This window comes from Diorhabda carinulata, chromosome 4 (genome assembly GCF_026250575.1).
Source record: "Diorhabda carinulata isolate Delta chromosome 4, icDioCari1.1, whole genome shotgun sequence".
NCBI lineage: Eukaryota > Metazoa > Arthropoda > Insecta > Coleoptera > Chrysomelidae > Diorhabda > Diorhabda carinulata.
The window spans coordinates 3023948-3047126 of record NC_079463.1 but is presented as its reverse complement, the minus strand read 5'-3'; the positions used below and the strand labels follow the sequence as shown (position 1 = coordinate 3047126).

The 23179-nt window shown below is 31.7% G+C and overlaps 2 protein-coding genes across 2 annotated transcripts; both read right to left on the bottom strand.

Moving 5' to 3' along the window:
- Positions 1–1610: 1610 nt before the first annotated feature.
- LOC130893318 (Bardet-Biedl syndrome 5 protein homolog) lies at positions 1611–4545 on the bottom strand. The gene is made up of 6 exons (XM_057799323.1): positions 4496–4545; positions 3699–3847; positions 3592–3641; positions 3307–3434; positions 2567–2804; positions 1611–2046 (listed from the first exon to the last, which is right to left on the bottom strand). The coding sequence occupies exons 1-6, from the start codon at positions 4543–4545 to the stop codon at positions 1642–1644; spliced, it is 1020 nt and encodes a 339-aa protein (XP_057655306.1). The 3' UTR covers positions 1611–1641.
- A 532-nt stretch (positions 4546–5077) lies between these two features.
- Positions 5078–11766, bottom strand: LOC130892266 (uncharacterized). The gene is made up of 2 exons (XM_057797546.1): positions 11707–11766; positions 5078–8621 (listed from the first exon to the last, which is right to left on the bottom strand). The coding sequence occupies exons 1-2, from the start codon at positions 11764–11766 to the stop codon at positions 6996–6998; spliced, it is 1686 nt and encodes a 561-aa protein (XP_057653529.1). The 3' UTR covers positions 5078–6995.
- Positions 11767–23179: the final 11413 nt, after the last annotated feature.

Below are 23179 nucleotides of genomic sequence, written 5' to 3'. Positions count from 1 at the left end.
AATCAATTGTACTGTGGGAATATTGAATGCAAAAATCCTTCCCTTTCAATATATATCTAATATTAACTTTAATATAGTTTTGAAAGTAAAGTTTTCTATTTTAAAACATCTGTTAAGCCTTGTAGAAGAATATATTTTGGTATTTTCTAAAATAAAGATCATAAAACCTGGTAAAATCGATAATACAAACCCAACGAGTTTAGATAGTAGGTAGTTAGTTCTCTCCGATCCTTAACATTGCAAGGACATACCTCCGAAACTCTGATAGAAATAAAAATAATCAGTATGTAATTTTTTTTACATAAATACACCGTTACCTAATCCATAATCCTAACAGATACCTCAAAAACATATGATTCATTTGTTCAGGTGTAGAAAAACGTTGACCTCTCGCAATTTATTTTTGATCTGAGGAAATAAGAAGAAATCATTGGGTGCCAAACAAGGATGACCCATTAATTCGATTTTTTGACTGTTCAAAATCGTTTTTGTTTGAATTGATTTGTGAAATCTCGATTTGTCGCGGTTAGGTTAGGAACCAAACGTTATCTGCGTTTGGTTCCATCGATTTTTTCAAACACTTCTATCAAACAAATGCTGGTATACCATTCAGAAATGACCGTTCTACTCTAATGGAATGTTGAATTATTTCGAAAAAACGTGCAACCATTTGCTTCGAACTGCTTCATGCGCGAACAATTTTTGCTGGATTCGGCTCGACTTGGAAGACCCATACAGTCGATTATTGGTCTAGTTTCGGGTTAATATGTATAGATACACGATTTTTTTACTTGTCACGATATTATAGACGTCGTTTGAAGTACGGCGATCCAATGTATTCAGCATTTTTTGGCACCAATCGACGCGAGTTTTTGTTTGAGCAATTGTCCAATTATGTGATATCCAAAGAGAACAAATCAGCCAAATTTTCATGCAATATTGAATATATGCGAGTGGAACTAATACTCAAGTAATCTCAGTTTACCAACAGCATCGATGTGGGTGGCTCGAGATGGTGCTTCATCACCAAAAGTCGAAGCGAGTTGATCGACGCACTGCTGTTGGTTTAATCCAAGTCCTAGAAAACCATCGTACGAAAATAATTTGATTCCATTTTTTGATTAAAATGAATGTTTCAAATATCTGTTAACAACTGGAATAGCATTCGTATTGATGACTTTTGTATTTTTGAATGCTCAAGATTTGATATATACCGACATTAGCTTGAAGCCTGAGACCCCGGTCGAGGCAAAGCTTAGTTCTGAAGAAAAACGAAATATAATACAACTGCGACACGAAGATCGAAGTGAAAATACAGTTTTGGAACAGCAAGATCTCTATACTAACACAATTAGTATTAAAATAATCAATAAGAAAGAGCGAATCAGCCCTCCAGGAAGTAACGCCAGACGACGATTTCCACGTAGGAATACAGATATAAAAGATATATGAATGGAGTTTTTACCAGTACTGGTTGGCGATGCAACTCCCTTCAACTTCAAGAAGAAAAGCTTCCAAAAAACAGCGTTCTTGGATAATTTTGTATCTAATTTATACTACATTAAAGTAACTTTTCTTTATTTATATTTTTTAAAATAATTTGTATAGGATAATTATTAATTCAAACTCTTGAAAATAAAATTAGGAAGGTATAACTTCCCAAAGCTTTTGCAAAGTATAACCTTCTTTAATAGTTTCAACAGCAAGTCCTAGTTCAGAATTAAAAACCGGCATCCTATCCTTCGTATGTCCTTCGTCTGCTAAATAGTTAGAAATCGAATTGGATATTTCATTTTTATTTTCGTCAAAAGGTTCAAATTCATCGACAATATTATTAAATTTGTGCTCGACTTGACCAGATGACCAGTTGTATTCGACACCAAAAATAGGTTTTGTAGTATAGACGGTATGGAAAGATGAAAGCTCTTTAAATAGTGTCCTGAGTTTTTCTTCTGGTTCTACTTTGAAGCCCAATACGTATAAACCGCTTATTTCGGAACTGGTGATGACAAGAGCCGTTCCGAATTTCGAGTCTCTAATCGAAATCTAAAACAAAACTAAATGGCGTTTCAAAATGTAATACCTCATCTTTCATTAAGAAATTTTAACCCATATGTTTGAAAGGTAATATTCAAAGATCTAGGTGTTACATTTGATTATGTTGAGCATGTTAATATTATCTTTGGAAAACTTTGGTTTGGTACCAAGAAACTTTAGACTTTGAAACCTTATCTGAACTTTTTAATTTGGGACCCAGGCTTGTGTGTATTTTCCCTACCATTTAATAGGGGTTGTGGGGTGTTGTATACATATAAATATTTCCGAAAAACATAATTTAAAATGTATTTTAGTTGAATTAGAAAAAAAATTGATAACCATTAGTAATTCGTTGGTCATGCAGATGCAGATATTTGAAAGATGCTCTAAATAAGGAAGTTACTAAAGAAAAAGGAAAATGGAAAATAAGGAAGAATTAGGGGTATAAAAACCATGTTAGAACAATAAAACTACGTAAGTCCAAGTGCCAAAATGATGCTAATTTCTACAAAAAAGTGATAAACTTTACCGTATCTATTTGTAGGAATGGTAATGATATATTAAATCCTTCGTTGATATCGGCGAACCATACAAATCTAACATTCGTTACTATAAAGGTGCCAAGACTCCCTTGATCGCTAGATAAGTTCCATACACCATGAACAGTTGATATAACTTGCTCTAGTGGAAGTATTTTCAATTGCTTATTGTGTACAACCGCCCCTCGTAGTTTTAATTCTCTGTATAATTTTGATGAATTGTAAGCTCTAAAACATTGAAAACAGCAAAATGGTCGGCAAATTTGTTAGCCGAAAAGCCAAATATGAACATCGAAAAATTTAGTTTTTTTCTCATCGTAATTTACGATTGAGATTTGGTTTAAATGAGATTCTTTTCGCACAAGGCGTTTCCTGGTGATTTTTTCTTTCAAAATAACAACAAACCCTTTCCCAGATATACATAGATACTGTTCGTTGTACGGTTCAGGACGATTGAAATAGGAAAACTTCGTAAAACAAAAAAAGTGTACGCATCTGGTATTCTAAATCGAATCTGTAAGGCCGGAAATTTAATTGAAAGTATGATCCTGCAGGACATATGCGGCGATTAAAGGATGGTTCCATCTGAAATTCGGAAAATTTAAAACACATTGACTATTTCCAAAGCTGAAGAAGCTCTTAATCAGAACATTCTCTTGGGAAACTTATCGCGAATCAACTGATGTAATGTTTTGTTTGCATGACGAAGTTTGTTTAGGAATGTACTTACTTATGTACACCCATGACTGAAGTAAAATGTCTGGTATTTCCAGGTACTAAATTAGTAAATATAAATTCGTATCTAGTGCCTTTAGATGCTGTCAAAATTTGTAGTGCTTGAGTCGTACCGCGCAGTCTCTGGAAGTTGAAATTGAAATTAATGGATTCTAATAAAAAATCGTTATTTTTTCAAAAGAGTAGCTTTAACATAATGTTCAACAATTTCCAATAACTATTCCGTATCTCTAATGGCTTCAAAATATGGAAAAATAGAAAATAGTAGAGATAAACTTACGGAATTTACTATTTTGTTACTTGTACTTAAAACTGCACCAAATCCAATAGCTGAAAAACAAGTTATATATTCAAAATTACTGCGATAAATGTTACGTATAAACTTACACAAATTTATACGCGGGCTTGTCGACGAATACCAAAGAATTCTAATATTAGTAATTATGAATTTTCCTCTGTATCCACTGTTACCTTTAGTATCTTCTATATTATCTAATTTGTCTATTACTTTTTCACCATTTATAAGCTTCATTCTTCTATAAAACAAATTTGAACTCAGACAAAAAGCTAAACATTATTTCCATATTTCGATATTTTTAAATAAAATTCATCTACTACCCACTTCGAATCCTGATGGAGTTTTGTATGAGGATGGTTCCAGGAGTACCTACAGTTTAAACGAGGCAGTAAAACCTGCAAATACCAGCATCGCAGTGGTCTACCAAAATTTTTGTGTTTTATTTGTTGTACCAGGTACTTCTGGGACCATCCTCGTATATACAATGCATAGAAAATGTGTTATTGATCCTGCGGAAACTGAAAATAACGAAAATATAAGAAAAGTTTCGAGGTAGCCTAGGTAGGGCCGTAGTCAGCCTTTCAAAGTAGTATTCATCTAGGATATTGATGGGCTCATACTCTGATTTGGTTTGGTTAGGTTTTAGTGATGCTTTGATCAGCAAGGAAATCCTCTTATTCAATTAATCTTTACGGAAATCGGGGCCGATCATCCCCTTTCTCCAAGTAAGACTTCGAACTTTCATACCACCGAATGGAGGCGTTTCTGCCGAACCAAATTCGGTCAATCACTTTTTGATTCTATTTCTATTTCATCAGAATCGAAGGTCGGTGAAGTTTGACCTTTATTATTTTATTTTATATGAGACACACAAAAATATACTTACGAATACGGTATATCAAATCGCACTTCTTTATCTTCCCACGTCAATGCCATTTTTTTGAAAACAATTGTATTAAATACAGAATTCTAAAAGATTGAATGAGTATCTACAACAATATATTACAAGTTTTATTGATTTAAGAAAGTTGCCTCGGTAACTTAATGACTGCACACAAAGCAAGCACATGGGAATGTTTTGGCCGTACATTTCATCATTATAATATAGTTTATTTCTAGTCCAATCAATTTTTAAAACAATTCAACACATAAAAGAGAATATATAATGATAGTTATTTCTCTAGCGTTGAAAGTTTTCTATGCAAAATAAAGCAGAACCTACTCAATTAATGATTATGTGACAATGTTAGACATGAAGACTAATTGTTCAATATTATAGCGTCCGATGCTTTCTGAGGCTAAGAAATGATCAATATACGTCAAGTAAAGAAGAAGAGGTCACCTTCTTGGTGAACACAGCAGCGATGTTGAGGAACTTACCACTGAGACATTGGATTTCATTTAAATTTAATCCACTGCCGTGGAATTTCAAATTTTGTGTTTCCTCTCCATAAATTAAAACAAAAAATGTTAACAAAACAATGTTTATTATATTACATACTAAATACACTGTTAAATACATAAAATTTACAATAAAAATGACAAGAAAATGAAACAAATATTTCAACAGCTCATTAAAATATAGTAGCCATAACTGTATATGTAACTAATGTATATTTTGTACATACAACAATTTAAAAGTATTCTTATGAATAAATTAATTTGAAATATATATTGTAAATATTTCTTTGAACAGCCAGGTATTCAAACAACTTGGGTTGAGGTTAGGTTGTGTTATAGACTGTTCCATGTTTTGGAATATACCAAAAGTACTTTTGAATACTCAACCAAAATTAGTATTCGATCTACAGATTGTCCCAAGTTATGATACACAAGTCATAACCCTCAATTTTCATTTTCTTCTTGAATATTATCATCGTAAATTGCATACCAATGGAAGTAGATTAAACTGTTTTTTCTCTGCAAAATTTTGGAGAGTACTGTAGTAAATACATATAATGCCCATTACTGGTCTAAAGGCCGCTTGACATGTTGCAATACAACGTGCAATGCAATATTCTTCGATGAAAAGCATGCGCAGATGAAGTACAGTTGATTGTTTCATGCAAGATCTTGACATTATCGGTTTTGTGCCGTTTTTATTGCATGCAAGTTGCTTTTGGCTAAACAGATCAGCTGACTTTCGTAAAGCTTCGTTATTTTCATTGTAAAGTTAAACAAAATATTAGTAAAAATTTGAGGTTAGAAATTTGTTTACTTTTACTGTTTACAGAGACTTGCACGCAATTTCTTGCTCGATGTATTGCATTACGTCAAGCGGCCTTAACGAAAATCCATTCTGGGCTCTTTAAACTCCTACGAGGAACAACTGTGCTAAGAGTTTTTCAATTATGAGGTATTCCACCTCATAATGCAGCAGATATTGTTCTCAATTGGAATCCTCTTCTAGGCGATAGTAGATTTTTATAAAATTTCTGAACTATGTTATAAATCAACACGTGTCGCAAATGTCATATTCATGCCGACAATGTACATTTTCTCTCTCGTTCTATACTTTATCTATACTGCGCATGCTTAAGAATGCGCAGAACCGAGCTAAAACCTCGAAAGATAGAAAAATCGTTGTCATTCTATATTCCTTAGTCGGAACAACTACTTATAGAAACTGTCCATAGTATTAAATAACTTATTTTGTGTTCTGTGGCAGCTGTCAAAATCATCCGATACAGTAGTGGCAGTACTGACAGTAGATATGGTGTTGAAATCTTACGAATTCCTATCTAACTATTGTACGAATCCATTAAGTTTGGTTACAAATGTATGGTGTGAATTATCAATGGTCATTTCATTGGATTTCACTTAAAAATGCATTTTAAGGACTACGTCAATTAATTTTTCCCTTCTCGCCATATCTGTCACCACTGGACTATTTTTTTAAGGTTATGTTGAAGACTTGATTTAGCAGACACAATCTTTGAAATTAACATGATTGTAACGACACGGTTTTGTGGAGATATAATTTTGAACATTTGCTGTAATTTTTTTGAATTGCTTCAAAGGTTTTTTGGATGAAAATCATAGTTTGATATTCATATTTGTATTGGTATTAATCGATTCCAAATAGAATCACACGTAATTTTCAATAGCAACACACTGGGAAAAATGTAATAAATGTTTCATACGTCATTAGGGACTTATTTTAATACCATCCAATGTTCTTATTATCTGTATATTTAAAAAACTACGAAAAAAAAACTACTGAATAAATACTAAATATTTTTTTGAATTTCAAAGCTTTCAAATTGTGAGCCTGTTTGAGCACGTGTTATATAATTTGAAGATGGCAATCCTATATTATTCTAACCTTAAAATAAATGACTAAATATTTGACTGGAAAATAAATAAATAATTTCTCAAATTGTCGATTAAAAACGCCCCACATATGGCGGTTGAAGCTCGGGTCTTAGAGAAATTCCTGGATTACGTCCGTTGAAATGATTCAATGACAATACTTTGCTTATCAAACTAAGATCTTCATGGGATTTTCCTCTCAAAGCACCAGAATTGTAAAGTAGATTTTTCAATTGATCGTTTGATCTTAGGAATCGATTATTCTGCAACTGAGTCGGTTGAGGTGGTTGTAAGAATTGTGGTCTGGTTAAAGCAGATTCTTGATTGGGCCTAAAGAACCTGTTACCATCAACTGAATTATCGAAATTTATCTGTTGAGAAGGTGTAAATGAAAACGAATTTGTATTTTTGGTAAAATCGTTGACGCCAAAGTTACCGAAACCAGTATTTTGTCTAAAGAATCTGTTACCGTTTTGATTATTCTGATTAAAGTTAGGAAATTGTTGATTGAAGCTCGACGTTTGAGGAGAGAAATTATTTAAGGTAGGGAAAGGTGTCCTGAAATCTTGTGGCGCCTTAACTGGAAGAAATTGACCGTTCAGTGGTAGTTTTCCTACTTGAACGATAGGGTCCAATGATAAACTAGGTTGTAATGCTACACTTTGAGATTTAAACACTTGATTAGGTGAAGATAGAAGAGGAGGTTGTTGAACTAGATTCAACAGAGGTGTCGGGGTGGTCAATAAAGGCGTAGAAATCGGAATAAACGGTTGGATATTACTTCTAGTACGAAGTTCTTCTTGTTGTCTTAAGAAAAACTGTTGTTGTTGTTTTAAATTCAAATTCAATCTATATATTTCGTCTTCTAAAGCTTTCTGCTTTTGTTGTAGTTGAAATTTTTCTTGTTGTCTTCCCAATTCCTCTAATTTATGTAGTTGAGCTAGTTTCGCTTGTTCTTGTTGTTTGATGAATTGAATTCGTTGTTCGTTCTGTATTATCATTTCCTCTGGTGATTTGTTGAATACAGAGGATCGATATATAGATTCAACTTTTTTCGGTAAACCTAATTCGTCCTGGTGAACGGTGAATGCAGCTACTAAAGGAGCCGAGAAGAATTGTACATTTTCTACCTTAGCTTCGTTTTCTTCAGTAGAAACTATTGGAGCTAATGAAGTTGTTTCCACTTTGTTGATTTTAGTTGATGGTTTTTCGTTGAATGTTATTGAATTTTGATTAGTTAATCTTTCGCTCTTTTTAGCTTGATTTACTTTACCAAATTGTTGATCTCCAAAATTACTAGAAGCACTCGTTAAAATACTTTCGTCGTCTTCTTCTTTCTTTTCTATAGTCGTTATGGTTTCTTGTCGGAGTGCTTGGCTTTTTTGAAGAAGTACTTTATATGATTCTGATGTAGAGCTCGTTATAACGTTTTCTGTTGTAGAAGATGGAGACGTTTTAGATGCTGCTGATGTTTCTCCATTGGAAATTATTGAAAGTGATAAAGCTGAAGCCTTTTCTACCACATTTTCATTCGAATCGTTTTGTACACTATTTTCGTTTCGATCTTTCTCTTCGTTCTCCAATTCTGTTAAAGCTTTGAGGAGTGCTTGCCTCAAATTAGAGTCTGAATCAACATTTCTGTTTTCATTTTCTTTTGATAATGCACAGTAAACTGTGAGACAAACTGTTATCACATGTATCTGAAATATAAAAAATATTATTCAATAAAAGTTTTTCTTTCTTTTAACACTAATAGATTAAGAATTAAAATGATTATTACCAAGCAAATACTACAGATACAAAAATCAAACCGACGAATAATTTGATGATGTTATTTATCATAAACCGTAATTAAATGTTTATTTGCGACAATTTTTGTTAATTAATGTGCAGAAAAAGACAATGAAATCAGTTTCCACTACTACTAATTGTCCTCGAGAATGAAAGAAGTAGACTTTGAGTATCCTGACCAATAGGGCGTAGACTTGAGATCAGGTGATCGATGTCACGCCACGGGAAGAGCTCTCATTGGTCGGCCATTTTGTCCGTCACTATTAGTGGTATTGGGTGTGTTTATTGTTTTTCTGCTGGGTAACTACATTTTTTTGTTACACATGTTGTTATTAATTTGTTGTAAAAATGTCTAAAATAATATTGAAGCTGCACGGTATGCAAAGTTTCAAAAATTTTTCGGTAAAAATAAAGCTTTTTTGATTAACATTACGTGGCTTTTTTGCAAGGCTAATGCATTGTTATGCTTTTAGCCATCATGAAGCTGGAAGGGTGGATGCAAATGCTGCAAATAGTATGAAAAGGATCATGCCATTGGTGATGGTTCTGAATCTGTTAGGGATGTGTGTGATCTATTTATCAGACTCCAGAACGCTCTGAAGATGCTATGGACGTTACAAAACACGGTTGTTTTGATTTTTCTATTATAATACTGTAATATTAAGTTGAATTTGGATTTATTTGAGAAATTTAAATAGCGTTGTTTTGTATGGTATGTTTCTCTGGAGTCACAAAACTTTTTTCATTGCTGACAATTATATTGTTGGTTTTCATGAGGAATCTGTTTCTTTTTATGACCAATTTCTATTTGAATTTGAATTATTTTTTGTGTTATCACAGTAATTTCCAATTGCGATGATCACGAAATGATTCTGACCAAGATTTCGTTAAAAATCTTGGTTTCATTTCATACGTGACCCAAGAGAAACAATTTGTCAAAAAAACAAGTTTGTACACGTTTTCCATGTAATTTTCTAATAAAACCCCAAATAATTAGACGTATTTCTTCGGAAAAATCACTGCTAAAAGTGTCCGAGTAAAATTAGAAAATCTTGCAAACTGTTTTTTTACGAAAAATTTCATTACAGACAATCAATAGTCGATCCACCCAAACAATAACTTTTTGTTACTACAAAAAATTGTATTTTTTTTTATAATAAACTGTCATTCTATTGGCAAAAAATGTTGATTGCATTAACATGAAACTGTGGAATCCGGAACTTAGTGTATAAACGTGAAACTCAAATGCACTAAACAACTACTGAACTATGTGTATATATAAAGCGAAAAGACAATATGGCGACGTAATAACTTTCTCTGAATCATAAAACTTTCGTCTTGAGAACATTACTGATGATCGTTGTTTATATTTGTGCATATGTTTCGATTTGCTTCATCCCATCTGTCGAAACGAGTTTCTTCCGAGTTTACACTTTCTTTGATAATGAATGAATGCGTAATAATGTAAATTAAACGAGGTGGCAAAAAGTACGGGACGTTATTATTGTCATTTTTTGTAAACTTGTAAGAAATTGTTTTCTCGGTTGAATTAACTTTGAGTGCTACATTCAATAGAAACTCTAACCTCTAAAAATATTAAATTTGGACATTTTGTGGTTTTCTATACCTGTCTACCAGTCATTAAAAGTATTTACACTATTAATTATGAAGTTTTTTTATATATATTTCAATTTTTATGCACGTCATGAAATTGGTCTCCAAAGATATCCAATTTGAAAACAGGCCGGTGACGTTTTGATTGAAATTCGTTTTCGATGTATCGGCAGGCTTTTCATCTTCGACGGTACACTAAACTTATACCAAGTTGTAACAACTTCAAACCGAAAATCAGCAGAGGTCAAACATTTTTCCTACAAGCCATTAACTTTATAAATTCTTCTTCGAAAAGGCCTTGCGTTTGTTATACTCAAGCATTTGAACCTACCACCTTGTAGGAAGAAGCTGTATTTGATAGCATCCCTGATCAATAAAGTGACATGTGACATGTGACAATTATATTTGGAAGATCATTTGTTATGTCTTATCATCCCCCATTGTGCATTTGGCTTGATTGTATGCTAGGTTTGCTAAGTATTTATCTTTCAAGGCTATTGTTGAAATCAGTTAACTCAACAGAACAGTATATTTAAATAATAAATGCCGGACATAAACAACCATGTCGGATTTAATTATTAAAATCACTCTTCCAAGTGAAATTGAGCAATTTTAGGATGCACCTGCTGCACCCATAAAATTATATAAACAAATTCGACATTCAAACGTTACCGACTGAAATGATTTTAAATGTTTTAAGTGTTGAATTATATTGTTTCCAGTTTTTGTAAAACGAAATGTCGCATTTTCTAAATGTCGGCATTCTCAAAGAAAGTCTATTTATGGAATAATAACCTTCAAGTATGACTGATTATAATTTTAGAAAGCGACTGTAAAAAAAGTATAGTTGATTACTTGAACATATAAGGCTATTTTTCACGAGTCGTTCTATTCTATTCGTTACGTATTAATGACGTATTCCAAATTGACAGCAACAATACCAATTCATTTTGTATAATCTTGAACAAATCGATGGTATTTCATTACATTATTTAAGTCATCGTATTCATATTGCAATATGTCTTGTTGGTGGACAATATGAAATAATTGCGTGACACTTTTTTTAAAGATCATAGACAATTAGATTTTATCATGCACCTATTAATATCTATGTAGTTCTGATTGAAGATTTATGATCGTGAGTAGACAGTTGACAGTTGGCTCTTCAGTCGTTTATCTAGATATTCAAATAATAATTTATTTCGTATTACAAAGTTTTATTAGATAATAAAGAGTTAGTTTCATTTGTTTTCTTTAAGAATTAAATTAGGACCGTATCACTAATTAAATCTTCTTATTATCAGCTTCTTAATGAAAGGAAACAGTAGCTGTCCAAATTACGCTCATTAAAAAAAACATTATACGTATATTTTAGCTTACTTCCTTACGCAATTGTAAAGGATGCTGAATAATTATAAAATCTTCAATGATCAACTCCATATCATACAGGGTGTGTTAGATGAATAGGTTGGAAATAAAACCACATAAACTAGAGTCAACTCGGCTTAATTCGGTTCTAATGAGTATATGAATGTTATCTGCTTAAAATTTTTAACTTGTACATGAAAATAATGAAATTTATAAATAAAATTAAAAGAATTTTGACTATTTTGCATGTACAGTTACTGTTTGAAAATAATTGTGGGTTCCAGACGACGAGAAACAGCAAAAACCAACGATAAAGTCCAAAAAAACCATCAAATGGTTGTGGATGACTGTTTTACTAATGATTTAGAGATTTCAGCTACACTTTTCTCATTAAATTGTTGATAAGAACATATTATGGAGAGTTTAAACCAAATTTTTTCGTTGAATTATGATACAAGATGGAACTTGGATCCACTACTACAATTTTGAAGCGAAAGAACAGTCTAATAGTGAATCGAAAAGCTTTAAAACAGTTTTCCTATGACGGCGAAGATGATGGGATAATTATGAATCAAGGAAAACTATTTAGCATCAATATTCGAAGAATTTGAACATGAAAATTATGAAATTTGAAACAAATATGTTTGTACATTAATATTTTCATCGAAAATAAATGGTAGTAGATCACTTTTTTTTAATTTATATACATTTGTAAAGAGATAGTTAACAATGAATATTCAAATGATGTAACTAGACATTTTACGTTTCATTAAATAATTTGAACATTCGAATTACATGCATTGTCTGAAAATATGCAAACTAGTTAACATATTTATGAAACGTACTTAAATAAAAAGATAATTAATTATATAAATAATTATGAAAAAAAAATGGATTAGGCAAGTTTTATTAGACTACATTCACAATCCTTGATCTGATAATTTTTGTTTTTTTTTGATAGTTTTTCCCATGTCCTCTCCACGTAATTCCTATTATTATCTTTTTGTAATATGGTAATAAGACATATATTTTTTGAAATACCTATACACATAACCAATTAATCGGTCGTTATAATGAAAGATCAATAAATCATTATAATAAATGAGAGTGAAAAGGAATCTTATGATTGTTTTTGAAAACACGTTCGCTGAAGTAATTAATTGCAATTTCACTCAATTTATCGTGTGGAAATTGAGCAATTGATTTTGAAGAAATATATGGCTTTTTTTCTCACGACTATCTCTTAATATAACGTTTTATGAATAAAAGAAACTAACACATTATTGTAGAAAATTACTTTTAATCTTAGATAAATTTCATTATCAATTTTCTAAAATATAAAGGTATGAATAAACCTCATTCCAAGATTATGTCTACACAAATTTAACTTATATTTTTCATTTCAAGGTCATTCTGAGGATATAAATATTTTTATTTTAACCTTTGTCGTCTTATATATGCTATACACGCGCAAAAGTATTAGTGAGATGACAAACGTTTCTCCAGTGCCATCTGGTGACAAATCAATTATATCGTGTACATTCTTTTGTTTCGAACTGTTGTTCGCGCCGAATCAATGCAACGCCACCTACCGTACTGATTTAAGAATGTGAATTTTCCAGGCTTGAATTCATACATAAAAACTCATTCAAGTCGATCCAGCCGTTTAGTTGCAGATTAGGTAAATAACCTAGATACTGACTGCATCGCCATCTGCCGGGCTTATTTTGGAATCTAAAGCAACCAGGCCCCCACTTGAATGCATTAACAAAAATTCATTTAAATCGATCCAGGTGTTTAGTAGGAGCTCAATGACATACACACGTACAGTAGAATTTGAGGTAATTTCACTTTTTGATGGTACCCAGAGGAGGTTTATAGCTTTCTCCTAAGTTTGTTATCAATATTTATACAAAAAAAAGTAGAATCATGTTTATTCTGTTTTATAATGGCAATTTCAAGCTCTTGTTTCGACGTTTCACGATATCTTATGTTTGTCTTGTGTTTTATATTCTGTTTTCTGATAAATCGTCCCGATCTTAGGTGTTTAGTTGGGTTAGGTTAGATTAGGTTAGATTTAGTAGAAATTCAGTTTTAATACACAAGTGATAAACCTATTTCGGCTTCTATCGAACTAATTTTCTAAAAATAGACCCAAAATCAACACGATTTACGAAGTAAAAAGTATAAAAAGGTCTAAGATGTAAAATGTGTTAGATTCTCAGATACTTTAGCAATGAGATCCTCATTAATTGGTTCTAAATTAGATTTTAGAGTAGATTCTAGACTAATATAGACCAAATGAAAGATTTGATATCACGTTTTACCTCATCACATCACATAAATAAGGCTCATTGACTGCGAATTGAAAAAAATTAAACACTTGAAAATAATAATTCTATTATGTTCAAGTAGCAAGTAAAACGGTTCTTTGGGACTTTCAAAAGAATTTTAGAGTAGATGAAAGGTGAAAAATAGTAGGAGAAACTCTCTCCAACTAAAAATTAATAATTTTTATTCATAATTTGATCATTAAATATTTCTATGATTTTCGTCACAACTATATTAACATATTATAAGAACATCCTCAATAAATCTTAAATTTCCAACAGATATAGTTGTTTTAAGAGCCGGTTTTATATAATTTTAATAAGATGATTTTCAATATCTTATGCAATAATTATATCATTGAAAAATGTGAAAGTTTTTTTATGTACCAATATCATTAAAAAACTGAATGAAAAAATTGAATGGAGATCATGGAAAGAAAATCATCGTTCACTATTTACAAAATGTTTCCTAGACGTATTTAACACGAAGGCAGTATAACCAATAAAAGGATTGAGCGAATCCTCCTGTAAATATCACGACGTCACCACCAGTAACATACTACACCCCAAGCTGAAGTTCTAAAAGCACATCAGAAGTCTCAGTCATCTTATAATGCTGACTACAGGTCCGAGATCTAAGCTGAATCAAAGCGATTTGAGAATTAGAAGCCTTCTGCTCCAGCAAGGTCACCACAAAATTTCTGGCTGTGGAATATTCGATGAAACAAGAGCAACGACAAAAAAGATGTGGAAGAAACATTCGTAATGTGATATAACAGATCATAAAGCGATGGATCCACAAGCTAATAAGGTTGAAGGGTTGAAAGGAAGCACATAACGCTCTTATCAAGATAAAATTGTATTTCCGCAGTTTTCTAAGACAGAATAGACCAATATATGTCTTTCTGGTAGGAAGAGGATTAGAGATAACACACTCTTAATATATGAGATGATTTAACCCTGAGATAATCATCGAAAAATAAATGAGAACAAGCAGATCTAGAGCTGTGTAAGTACTTTTATGCTGGTCATACGCAATCTTCTTCTTAGAGCATGGCAAAACTCTCTATATCTTGAGCTAGTCTTCAAATAACTGTCCTGCTTCTCTTATTCCAGTCCATTCTCTGATATTCTTCAACCAAGAGGCTTGTTTCCGGCTACCACGCAATATGTGTCCCAAATAAGCTATTTCCAGCATTTGTTTGCATAGCGGTCCACGGTATCCAAACTCAATCATACCATGAAATCAACATGGAATAGGAAGGAAGTGATTAAATGAAACTTTATATAGAACCTATGAGGATAAGAAGAGACAGGAAGACAGGAAATGTCTATAGCCTGTCAATAAGTGAGACTTAAACATGAGATCCTTCCAATGGAAGGGATAAGTTGTTAGTTTTATTGTTGTGGTATACCGTCGTGGCGAGGTTCAGGTATAACACATATTACGAGGACCTAAATCTACTAGATTTTATGATATTAAGAGAAATGCAGTACATAATTGGAAGGAAGTAATAGTGGAGGAAAATAATAAAATTTTCTAAAAAAGTGATAACTGTCATTTGGACATAAATATAGTTCACTTTAAATTGTGATTTGATCTCGTCATTGTTACGTGAAACGGATATCGGCAGTTTTTTATGTATCGATAATGTAGCAGACTAATTTCGCTTGTTGTTTGTTAGACTAGGTATACCACAACATGCGAAATTTGAAATAAAAGTTGCCAGAAATTGATGAAGAGAATAATTTTGAGTGAAATGAAACTTGTATTCTTTAGTCAAGATGAGTAAAAAAGCGAATGATCGTGGGAAACATTATTCGATTGTCATCTAAACGAAATTAATCGTGCTAGAAAGCATTTATGGGTAACTACGTGTAGGTCATATCTACGAACTAATCTAAATTCTTCTTACATTTAATTAAACACGATCATCATTTTGATTTTCATAATACAAGTAGGGAAAGAGTATCTTGCTTATTTGATAAACGATTCTTGTTGTGGATTACAAAATTTCATAGTTCTCTGGTGGAAAGAAATGCTGCTGCTTGCTTAAAGAGACATTTCCTCGATGGAAAATTGAACTTCAATTATTCATAAAAGTGTAATATACCAAATGCAAGTATTATTAATTTGATCGACAGATATTGAAAGTCTAGATCAGCTCTAGTAGAATAAAAGTTCTTTCAGGTCGCAGAAAATCTATTTATTTATACATCTGTGTCTCATAGTCGTTGTGAAAACATTTTAATTCATGTCTTTTTATAAATTATAATATGCTTTGAAGAATAACTAACTATTAACAGATGAATTTGTTGCTGGTGGCTTTTTTGAACCTTGTATGGGTTAGGTTTAATGAAAATAATATGAATCGTTTTCTAATTTTAAAGATTTGCTAAACAAGGAACGAAAACGCCCAAAGGTTGAATGTCAAATGTTAGCTTTCTCCTCACAATAACTATCGATTACTAAAGTAGTGACACTATATGATAATGATACGACGAACATTTAAAATTTCACGTTTTTTCACAAACTCTCAACGGTCACCATTGGGCAATTCCTAAAAAATTCTACAAAATATCAAATTAAAACGGAATTAAATCATTTCCAATTTGCTAAGACAATATAAATTCATATAGTAGTTGTATATTGATGAAAGAGTCAGCGAGACTCTTTAGGTTATTTTTGGGGTGGAATAAGGCCATTTTAAGTCGTGATATATTTCAAAAATAGCCCTAATATATGAACGATTCTTATTCAGGGCTGGGATTGTGGTTGTTTTTTAGGGAGAGGTTTCGAAAGTAAGGAGAATAGACAAAATAAATTGTCTATGCGTACGCAACGCGCGATATCCCTCGCACGACGTGACGTCACGTTGGAATCAAAATGTGAAGTCTAATGTATGCTGTATACCTGTTTTATTTTATAATATTTGATGCAAAGATATGTCTATACATATATGTATTGTTTATATGGTTATTGAATTTAAATATTCAAAACCAGACTGAAACTTCTGTTAACTTAAATCTGTTCGACGTTTACTAAATCGGCCGATAAATTATATTCGAAAATATAAACTTTCAGTGAAGTGAAGTGAGAAAATTATTGTGTTTCGTAATTATATATCGTGTGAACTAGAAGAAAATAGATTTATGTGAATGTTTTCTCGTTTGTTAACATAATATAATTGTATCTATAATCAAGATGTTTCAAAAACATGGCTGACTTATGAAATTATTTAAAAATAATAGAACCTATCTGAATTCGATATTTTGATAATTATATTAACTACACGATATACTGGGAACCCAAAAACAACAAATATTTGTATCAATTAGATGATTTACGGTGTACGAGGATCGTTCCAAAAGTACCTGGTCTGACCTAGAGATGGGGGTAGTTGCTTGAAAAAAAATCACTCTAATAAAAAGTGCATAATCTATACAGCATATGTATCAGGAAGTATTTACTAAACAGCCATCAATAGTGAACGTTTTCAGTGAATTTGTAAACATGGAAAAAATTGGTCATCGACCAAATGAGGTAACGACGCCAGAAATGTTGAGGAAAATCCTCAAAATGGTACTGGATGATCGTCGACTGAAAGTGCGTGAGTTAGCAGACATAGTAGTCGTTTAAAAATGCGCTTCACATCGCTAATTAACTGGAAATTTGAACATGAGAAAGATGTGCGCAAAACGGGTGCCGCGTTTGCTTATAATGGAACAAAAACAGCATCGTCATGAACTTGGATGAAACGTGGGTCCATCACTTCACACCCGAAACAAAATAACAATCGAAATAATTGGAGAACCAGCTCCAGAGGAAGTAAAGAACGTTCTATCTTCAAGCAAGGTCAGGATGTAGGGAAAGCGTGGGATAATTTGGATTGACAATCTTGAAAAAGGAAAAACTATCAACGGAGAATATTATGCGAACTAGTTTGGGCGAAAAAATCAAATAAAAACGGCAGCTTTTCCAAAATTTTCGCGTTTTCTTTGTTGGGTCAAGTATTTCTGAGACCATCGTTGTAATGGCCGTGAATTGGTCTTGGTAACAATTTAACCTATCAATCTATTGTTTACCCTAAACTACAAAGTGCAAAACTTACCTCTGAATTTCGATTTTCGTCGTTTTTCATTCAACTTAGTAAGTTAATTAACAATTTTTTTATTATTACTTTCGTTATTTGTTGAATATTATCAATAAAATTTCTACTAATAAAATTTTTATAACATCAAACGAATAATATTTAGTTATTTCAGTTATTAGTAATTTAAAAAGACGAAAATACAGTAAATTGATTGAATTCAAGTCTATAGAAACCAAGAAGTTATAAAATGTAGAAAGAAAGTTATAATGAAGTGATTTTAATAAATCGGCGTAAGACTGAAATCTACCTAGTGGTGCAATAACATACAAAACTGAAAAATTACTATAATTATCTTATTTTTTTTTACATATTACAACAGCACGTTCAAAGGTGATACGTACCTGCTTATATACCTTCAGCAATTTATTTGATTGATAGTTGAAGTCAAACATTGTTAATAGATAGCAATTTCATCGTCAACCCACGAAAAATAAATCATTCATACTCCTACCTATTGTTAAAATAACTAACTAGACATTTGATTTATGCCACAAAATAGTTTTGGTAAAAATTATTCTTTGGGGTCAAGATATATTCAAAAACGTGAGAAAAACCATGTGTTTTAATTTAGGAAGCTACGATTGATATTTTTCTTTCATTTATCCATTTTCATCGTCGATTTGTAGAAAGCAATCGACAGAGAAAAACATTCCAAAGAGAATGAGAATACATAAAAAAATTATGTTTAATTTGAGCTCTATAATAGTTTGAAATTTCAAATCTATACTATGATATGAAAGTAAAGATTTAGAAAAAAATTTTAGTCAAATTTATTGATAAAATCTTAAAAAAGGACAAAGAAGTCTAGGTGACGAATAATTTAGATAGAAATAAATAAACTAACAGCAAAAAAGCAACTGAAGATTAAATAATGTAAAACTATGATAAAGTTGTCGTTAAAAAGATGTTTTGAATTATAAACAACAACGAAAACATAATAAAAGATTAATAGCAAAAGAAATAAAGGTAGAAACGTGCAGATGCTCGTGATTATTGAAAAATATAAATGACTAATTTAATTAAAGAAAATTTGTAATGAAATAGAGATAAAATAAAAAATATTTTCCTTACCCAACGCATCTCGTTTCTAGTAAACTCCAAGAGTAAGATGGTACACAAAGAGAAAAGCACCCACAAGCACCGTTCGCAGAAGACTGAAGATACAAACAATTTAACTTTTGATTTCACCGGTCGAGATCATGTTTGTTGGGGAATATACATTCTTGAAGAATCTTCTTCGGTGGTGACCTTAATTTCTGAATAAATTCACGTCGCAGGTGATATATTAGTAACTACTTAAATTTAACTAATATCCCAAACGCACTTGTAAGTTTATTATTTGTACTGAGACATAACATTCTCTATAAAATGTCTTATAGAAGTTTGGAACGTGGTTTACTATTAAAATAATTAGCAAGTACTTAAATTTGTTGTATTGATGGTAAAAGTTGAATTATTTGAATTGATGCATTAGTTGAAAGATGAGTTTTATAAATTTCAAATTCTTTTAACATAATTTTTTTAATTTTAACTCGAACTGACCCATTTTGGAAATAAAAAAATAGATAAAAGCAGGTGCTGACAATGACAATTACATAATTGTAATATCTTAATAAACACAAACGTATTCTACACGCTCTTTCCATGATTTTCCGACGATAAGTCATATAACCTTACGGTCCAAGAAATTGACGCATTTCACTGGAGAAATTCGATGTATTTAGTCCAGCGCATGTGTAATACCGAATAAAAAGCTTTTTAACATAACAATAACAATATACTATAGTAGAGTGTGTCATTTTGTACGGTATATAAGTTATTTATAACTTGACAAAAACCAAGAGGTTTTGTAAAGATTCATACGATATAAAAGCGAAATAACTCTGCTGCTTAACGAGCACCTCCAATGCTAATTATTAAAAGAACCCAATATAAATTCTGTAACAGATGATAAAAGATGGAATCTTTGTCGCCATTGTTGTCATCAGGACCTTCGTTGATAAAATTATGTTTTTATCTTTGTCCATGGATAGCGTCGCACTTACGAAGGAGATATTCCACGGTTTCCTTTGGTTCTGGATTTTCTACGATTCTCTTCAGATGCTAGTTCATTTGAAAATATGCAACGAGAATACCAGTTACGCTCTTTAACTCATATTTGCTTCAAGAAAGAGCCTTTGGAAATCAGTTGATGGAAAATGAAACAAATATCTTCAATTGTTGATGGATAGCTTCGTACTCACAGAGGAGGTGTTCCACGGTTTCCTTTGGTTCGAGAGTTTCTCTTCATATGCTAGTTCATTTGAAAATATGCAACGAAAATACCAGTTACGCTCTTTAACTCATATTTGCTTCAAGAAAGAGCCTTTGGAAATCAGTTGATGGAAAATGAAACAAATATCTTCAATTGTTGATGGATAGCTTCACACTCACAGAGGAGGTGTTCCACGGTTTCCTTTGGTTCGAGAGTTTCTCTTCATATGCTAGTTCATTTGAAAATATGCAACGAGAATACCAGTTACTCTCTTTAAATCATATTTGCTTCAAGGAAGAGCCTTTGGGAATCAGTTGATGGAATAAGAAAGAAATATTTTCGATAGTTTCAGACCTGGGGTCTCTCTATACATGTTTCTGATGTCTTCTCGTTTTCCCATTTTTTTATAACTGGTGATCCTATAAAAGGAGTTTAGCTTCTTCATTACCGTTCACTCTGGTGTGACCAGGAATTCACATTAGAGTAACTTAATTAATTGCTCCCAGTGAGCTCAAAGATTTGGCGCAGTCCTGTACTAACTTTGAATCAATTTTAACTATTCAAGTACTCGAAGGGCTGCTCTGCTATCTGATAAATATCTTTGCATCGCCGTAGTTGCGTTCTGATCCAATTGGTTCTTGGGCCATATATTCCCGTCCCTACTTTTCCGTTTTCCATTTTCGAGCCATCAATACTAGTGAGTATCTTGGAAAATGCATTTGTCCATTGTTGTTTATATTTGATAAAGCACAATTTGGAATACATGGGATCCGTGATCATATCTATGGACACCTTACATTCCTTTAGAATGCTGATTCACTGTTTACTTTTTTTCTGTTTTTAGATAATATAGTCATATTGTTAGCTATTGTCTCTACAGGATTAGATATTTGACATTCATTTATCATTGGTATTAATCTTGTGAAAACCACAAAGAAATGTAACACTAGATATTCATGAAATAATGTCATATGTCACATTGTACCTAACCCAAGCCAGACAGCATAAAAAAACAATAAATTTCGATACCGCTGAAGGCTATGAAAGTGAAAGAAATCGAAATTTCAGTGACGACATCGGAGATGCGAAATTGATATATAGACAAAAGATTTCCACTTGAATATTTTAAGAATAACAGTTTACTTGGAAATTCAAAACTTGTTATGAAACCATAAAAGTACAAAATTGAAAACCAATTAAAAGAAGAACATAAACAATAAATATTCAGTGATACATAATAATCAAATTGGTGGATAAAATTTATTCATCTCTCTCGCAGAAATAAGTTCAAAAATCGTGATGCAAGGTGCAAGAAAATCGGATTTTTACCCAAAGAAAGATATTGCAAAAGAATATGCAAGTGCTGGATGAAGGAGTTTGTGGAGTTTTTATTCCTTTCCCTTTTCTTACAAGACGCCAAAAATCCTTTTAGATACAATCATTTAGTGTGCGATAAAAATTTGAAGCCAATCGATGGGTTCCCGTTTTCGGAAGTCCATACACTATTTTTCGCTTCCAGACAGACACATTTGAAGATTAAACCCCATAAGGAAGAGTTTTCCTTACCTCTATCTTCCATAATTAAAAATAACGAGTCAGCCAAAAAGATTAAATTAAAAACCACAAACATTTAACTTGGAGTGAACCACAGAAGACGAAAAGTGTTCTAATGAATCGGGCTAATTTGATACGTAATTGTTAAATTAAAAGTCACTAGATTCTTTACTAGTATTGTAGCTCGCATGTAATTAAAATGGGCCTTAAGGGCGCTTGACATGGACAAAAAAGATTGACACTTATGATATTATTGTAATATTTTCCTCATTTACTTGATTTCTATTCGTACAACGAATTAATAAATAATTTCTCTTACGTTGTTAATTTATTCAAACACTATATACACTTAACTAACTCATAACAATTCACTTATCACTATCACTAAAATAATTTATTGAAATTCTTCGATTAGTTTACTAATTCGTTTTGACCACTACGATTATTTATTATAAACTGAACTGAACTGCGCTGAACGAATTCGCTTATATGTACAAACGAAATTCTTAAGTATTCTAGAAAAAATAAAGAAACAAAACAAAATTATATGAAAGAAATAATTCAAATAAACCGCTTGCTATAAAAACATCAAACTGATTCCGCAATTTATTGTCCTTTCGCCGAATTTTAGAATTTCAATACATCTAGGCAGGGCCGGCTCTACGGCAGAAACACGTTCGTAAAATTCGTAAAACTTCGATTATGCTGAAGGATATTTTGAGGACAACATATCCTAGAATATGAAGTTTCAAGGACGTTTAAAAAATTATCAACCAACCAATTTATTTTCAGTTATTGAAGAATGGAGTTATAGAATGATTTTTGATAGTTTTAATGAGATAATGGCAGTGTAACTAGACTGAAAATACTAATTTTCGTAATAAATGTGTTCAAATAATCAAACATTGTATTAATTGTGTACATATTGGTATGAATTTACTTGTCTGATGTCTTTATTTGTATAATAAACAGCAATGCTATAATAAAAATCTATTTAGTTAGTTTTATCAAATTATTTACATTATCAAGTAAACAAATAACCAAATTAAAATATATTGTTAAGGATGTGTATGTTTTGGTTTCGAAAAAAACATTATAATTCAGTTTATTAAGTGGATAAAATTTTTATACCTAGTTCAACGCAAATTATATGAATATATGAAATTTATCGAAGTACCTGACCTGACCTAGAG

Excerpts from the sequence above, each read along its gene's own strand:
- LOC130893318 (XM_057799323.1), bottom strand. The coding sequence starts at position 4,545 with ATGGCATTGACGTGGGAAGATAAAGAAGTGCGATTTGATATACCGTAT. Across the intron at positions 3,435-3,591 it reads GTAACAAAATAGTAAATTCC|AGACTGCGCGGTACGACTCA; the intron begins GTAAGTTTATCT and ends TTCAACTTCCAG. Across the intron at positions 2,805-3,306 it reads TCAGTCATGGGTGTACATAA|AGCTTACAATTCATCAAAAT; the intron begins GTAAGTACATTC and ends TCAATGTTTTAG.
- LOC130892266 (XM_057797546.1), bottom strand. The coding sequence starts at position 11,766 with ATGGAGTTGATCATTGAAGATTTTATAATTATTCAGCATCCTTTACAA. Across the intron at positions 8,622-11,706 it reads CTTTACAATTGCGTAAGGAA|ATACATGTGATAACAGTTTG; the intron begins GTAAGCTAAAAT and ends TTTATATTTCAG.